At 37.3% G+C, this 4970-nt stretch overlaps 1 protein-coding gene across 1 annotated transcript; it reads left to right on the top strand.

Annotated features, from left to right (window-relative positions):
- Positions 1-915: 915 nt before the first annotated feature.
- Positions 916-2270, top strand: LOC128856574 (E3 ubiquitin-protein ligase MARCHF2). The gene is made up of 3 exons (XM_054091883.1): positions 916-1495; positions 1549-1858; positions 1938-2270. Exons 1-3 carry the CDS (start codon positions 1250-1252, stop codon positions 2078-2080), a joined length of 699 nt encoding a protein of 232 aa, XP_053947858.1. The 5' UTR covers positions 916-1249; the 3' UTR covers positions 2081-2270.
- Positions 2271-4970: the final 2700 nt, after the last annotated feature.

Genomic DNA, 4970 nt, shown 5'->3' with positions numbered 1-4970 from the left:
CGATTCCCGAAAAGCTGGCCAAAACTCAAAAAATTAAGTAATTGATTCAAAATTTCTTACTCGGGGGTTGTCGGGGTCGCTGATTACGAATGTGATCTTAAAATTTTGAAAATCCACCCCCTTCTACCCCTATTGGCCACCCCCTCACGTGAAATAGCGTATATTCTAGAACATAATCAAGATGCATGTAAATTTATATGTTTCCGGGGTCGCTGATTAGCAAGTGGTAGCAGCTGAATCTTGTTTTATTCAGTAACCATTACTTTTTTGAGTAACCTTTAATAGGTTTCAAAGCAGCATATGACGGCGTTGTATTACTATACAGTTTGAAAACTCAAATTTTATAAAAAAAATTGAAAAAAATGTATCTACGTATTGCTGCAGCTAAAAATTTTGTGTCGAGGTATTGATATGTACTAAAGATTTCTCGTATTTTACTAACCTTCCGAAGATGATTCCATTTGGTTTTGTTCAATTTACTCCATTACAAAATCTTTCAAATGTGTACAACTTTCACTATTCATCGACAGTAATACGATGCTCAAACGAAGGCCACGTTGCGACTGAAAATACAGAGGATACTTAGGGTACAGGACGTTGCTATGAACGGTTTTCACTACTCAAGGCATTACTGTAGCCAACCCAAAGACAAAAAAACTCTATATAGAAACTTTTTGTTTCGACTTTTGGCCAGCTTTTTGGGAATCGGCCGCACTGTGCGTCGTATAGTAGACGTGTATATCGAAAAATAAAAAACACTCTTCTAAACAAAAGTCACTTTTTTGGCCTTGCAAAATTGCAACTACGATTTATTTTATTCCCTCCTTAGGATTGACATCATTTACTTCAAGTAGCAGCCGAAGCTCACTAGATGCATGTATTTCCATTTTCCCGTCATCATATTTTCATTGATTGTCAACCTCGAAGCGTTGTAGCTTCGACTTTTCAAAATAAATGGAAAAATGTTAAAAATTTTAGTATGAAAATCGGAACAAAATCAACCAAAATTATCAGTTGATCATTAAAGTAAATTTTTAAAAGCCTCAAGCTGCAGCAGCCAGCGCCTCCCGTTACTTCTCCCTCTTTCGGCGCTGCCTCCCAACAGCCACCGGCTCCTGTTTTGATTCCGCCACCACCGCCACCTCCACCACCATCATTGCTGTCTAGAACTCGAACAACGCCATTTGACGCCTTGTCCTCGCAACCATCAACATCGACACGTCCGCCAATTAGACTACGAACGAACGGCATGCAGGGACTATCGGAGGCGACGGCCATACGTTTATTCAATAGTGTCGTAGCAACAGATCAGCTGACTGCTCCGATAACGGCACTCAATGCTGTCTCACTTACGCCAGTCAATGCTGTAGACGAGCGCAAATCGGTAACGGCGGTGCATTCGACAAATGAGTTTGGTAATACGTGTCGCATTTGCCGTTGCAATCGAAGCGACATACAACTAACGCCATGTCCATGCCAATGTCGCGGCAGTGTGGTAAGCTTTTATCAGACACATTGAAGTGCATGTTGCTATTTGTTCCTTTCTAGGGTTTTGTGCATTTGCCGTGTCTGAAGCGTTGGATTTTGCATCGACGCGGCACACATTGTGAAATTTGCAATGCTCCATTCGACATACCGGATGAGAAGTTGAATTTACGCCGCATGTTGCGCGCTCTGTTCTGTGCGCGTTGTGGCGGTTCTATAATGAAACATTTGCTCTTTAGCCTCTCACTGCTACCGCTGGCTCATGTGGTGCTCCAACAGGTACTCATTTGCATGGATAATATCAACACTAGCCCCAACGAGCATTTGACAGTGCAGGAAGTGGTGGTGGCATCGTGTGCGCTTTTAACTTCAAGTTCGTTACTGTTATGTGGATAAAAACCCTTAGCTAGTTTAGTGATATGCTTTTATACCTATATCTCTTCTAAATTTAGGTGCACTCTTCTTCCACTTCTTCGAGTTTATAACTACTCGTTTCCTACTCATTCGCAATATTCTTAACCAGTGGTGGATGTTTGGCAACCAGGAGAATTTTACAGTCATCGAAGTGGACAGTGAATATTTTGATGTGTTTTAACTTGCCAGCAATGCATTAATGCATTAAAAAAAATTAAGAAACTACGAACACCACCACGGAGCATACAAAGTAATACGAAAGAAATTAAAAATATCAAATTATTTATTATTGTATATTTTGATGAGATTTATTTTAGCTAAAAAGTATTTTATATTCATATTAGAAACGACAATAGATACATTTTCCTTTATGATATTTGTTTTATTTAGAGAAAAGGCAGCTGTTTATAAAAATATAATTTATGCCACAACAAAAACCATATAACTAAAATTTTAAAATTGTGCTCAAATTTCAAAAAAATTCAACAAATTTTAAACATTTTAATTAGAATTCTAAACAATTTCAAGTATGCAGTTTTATTGCCCTTTGTATTTTGTTACATTTTAAAGTGACTCAAAATTAATCCGCGTTTAATATTAAATAATTAGTTTTTTGTTTTTGCTAGCGATCTTGTGCACTTTTCCCACACAAAACAAATTTCGAGCATTCGTTACATGGAAAAATGCAAATAACCGTCAACAAAAAAATTATCAAGAACCAATGTGAATTTTGAGCCATTTTAAACTGGCCCAATATACAAACATTGAATGGGCTACAAAACTGTATACTGAGATCTGATTAAAAATTTTGAATAAATATATCACGCTGCTATTATTGTGAACACAGATGTACATACTGTTCAGGTGCATATCCAAAGACCAGAGTAGATGTTACACGGGTGCGTATGAGCGATAAAATTTCGGCAGCTGGGATTGCGATAATTGTTTGAAGCCATTCGCCTGGTGCAATCAATCGTCGCTTTTGATTCACCACTTCTCTGCTCGTTAGAGAACTCCGCTACTCGGCAAGCGAAAAATTTGTATGTGAAATCAACATTTTAGGGATGATCGAACGACTTTGTTTATAGCCGATTTGCTTAGGCCAGTACTTCCAAGTATAAGTATGCATATTTTTTAATATATTTTGCTTACTTTAGGCAATGGAATTATATAACAGTTTGAGCGGCATGTAGTGCGGAGCAGCACGCTTGACTTTTGACATTTGAAAGTGCATAACTCTACATATGTTATGTACGATCGGCTTGAAATTATGATATTTACTTGGGAAATTTCAGCTAAACGTCAGTAGCAGTATAATGACGGATTTTCTTTTTTTGCGATTTGGTGGTGAATCAATGATGATGAGCCTTTTTGTTGTTGTTCCGCTTATTTGTTTACATTCTAACTGAAATTTTTACACTCATACCACCAAAATGCAAAGACAAAATAGGTGCAAAACAAAAACATGCAAATTTTGTTTTTGTACTACTGTTATCACCTTGAATGGAATTTCATTGAATAAAGCGAAGTTTGCAAAAACGAAAATAAAGTGGTGCTTCGATTCGAATGCAACGCTGGATTGAAGAGAATTTTTTGGTGAATCGAAAGCAACTACTTTAAATTGCAAACGAAATTGTTGCATGCATTTAGTCAATATCTCTATGCTCGATTAACTTGACGAGAAATTTGCATGTGGAAGCAACAACAAAGTCATCGAGCAAGATTCGCCGCTAGCGAGTATGATTGTACCTTATTAGACTGGTATAACTCACTGCCTTACATGTTTATGTTTATTTATACCAGTTGCTCCATCTATTCATCACTTGCTAACGCTTGAAGAAAAGAATGAGCCTTATTGATAGACATGTAAATCATATGTGATATATGTAATCGCGCCGATAGGTGTACAGCAATTTCTTGATATGCAACATTAAAACTGTTCTGACGAACTGTCAATTTACAAACGTAAATGCATGAATTCACAAAACATCCAGTCTTTATAGTTAAAAATAAATAAATAAGAAGAAATATTTAGAACAAAAGTAAATTAATTTTGTGCATTATCTAACTAATTACGAGGTGTATTAAAGAAATAAGGCGAATTTTCATTTTTCACAAAAAATATTGTATTTATTTATTCATCAATTTCTATTTTATCTCCTTCAAAGTAGTCCTCTTAAATATAATATACTTGTGCCAGCATTTTTTCCAATCCTCGAAGCAGTTCTGATATGCACTTTTTGATATGTCCTTGAGCTCTCCCGGCGATTCGGTTTTTATCTCCTCTGCCATCGCAAAACGCCGTCCTTTCAATCTTTAATCAACAGGAAAAAGACGCAGGGGGCCAAATCTGGTGAAGACGGTGGCTGAGACATGATAACGGTGTTGTATTTGGCTAAATAATCTCTCTTAAGCAAAGATTAGTGTGCAGGTGCATTATCATGATGCAAAAGTCATGCATTTCTTTTCCACTATTCGGGGCCTGTTTTCGTATTGCTTCACGTAAATGGGGCATAATTTTAAGGTAATTACTATTATTTACCATACGACCTTGTGACAAGAACTCCTGATGCACTACGCCATGGTAATCGAAGGAAACAACGAACAAAACCTTGACATTTGATCGAACTTGGCGTGCGTTTTGGGTCTTGGTTCTTCTGTACTCTTCCATTGAGACGATTGGTTTTGGTTTGGATTTAATAACCAAATACCCATGATTCGTCACCAGTTATGACTCTTTTAAGCAAATATGGATGATCATTGACGTCATTCAACGATTCCTGAGTGATGTTCATGCGACGTTGTTTTTGGTCAAAATTCAGCAATTTTGGAACGAACTTCGCTGCCACACGCTTCATGCCTAAAATTTCCGAAAAGATTGCATGGCATGAGCCAACCGATATGCCGACATCCTTAGCAACTTCTCTAATTGTGATTCCACTATTCTCGGTAACACTCCACTTCAACATTTTCATCGGTTGTTGATGTGCTGGCGCGTTCAGAACTTTTCGATTTTCTGTGGAAAGCTTGTACCGCTTGTAAAATTTTTATTTTACTGCAGTCGGCAATAC

Source organism: Anastrepha ludens, chromosome 3, assembly GCF_028408465.1.
Source record: "Anastrepha ludens isolate Willacy chromosome 3, idAnaLude1.1, whole genome shotgun sequence".
In the NCBI taxonomy this organism is placed as follows: Eukaryota; Metazoa; Arthropoda; class Insecta; order Diptera; family Tephritidae; genus Anastrepha; species Anastrepha ludens.
Note: the sequence above shows the minus strand (reverse complement) of the source record. Positions and strands in the feature narration are given on the sequence as shown.

What these genes read in the sequence shown, in the direction of transcription:
- LOC128856574 (XM_054091883.1), top strand. Translation starts at nt 1,250, where the DNA reads ATGCAGGGACTATCGGAGGCGACGGCCATACGTTTATTCAATAGTGTC. An exon ending in GCCAATGTCGCGGCAGTGTG is followed by an intron (nt 1,496 to 1,548) that starts GTAAGCTTTTAT and finishes GTTCCTTTCTAG; the next exon opens with GGTTTTGTGCATTTGCCGTG. An exon ending in GTGTGCGCTTTTAACTTCAA is followed by an intron (nt 1,859 to 1,937) that starts GTTCGTTACTGT and finishes TTCTAAATTTAG; the next exon opens with GTGCACTCTTCTTCCACTTC.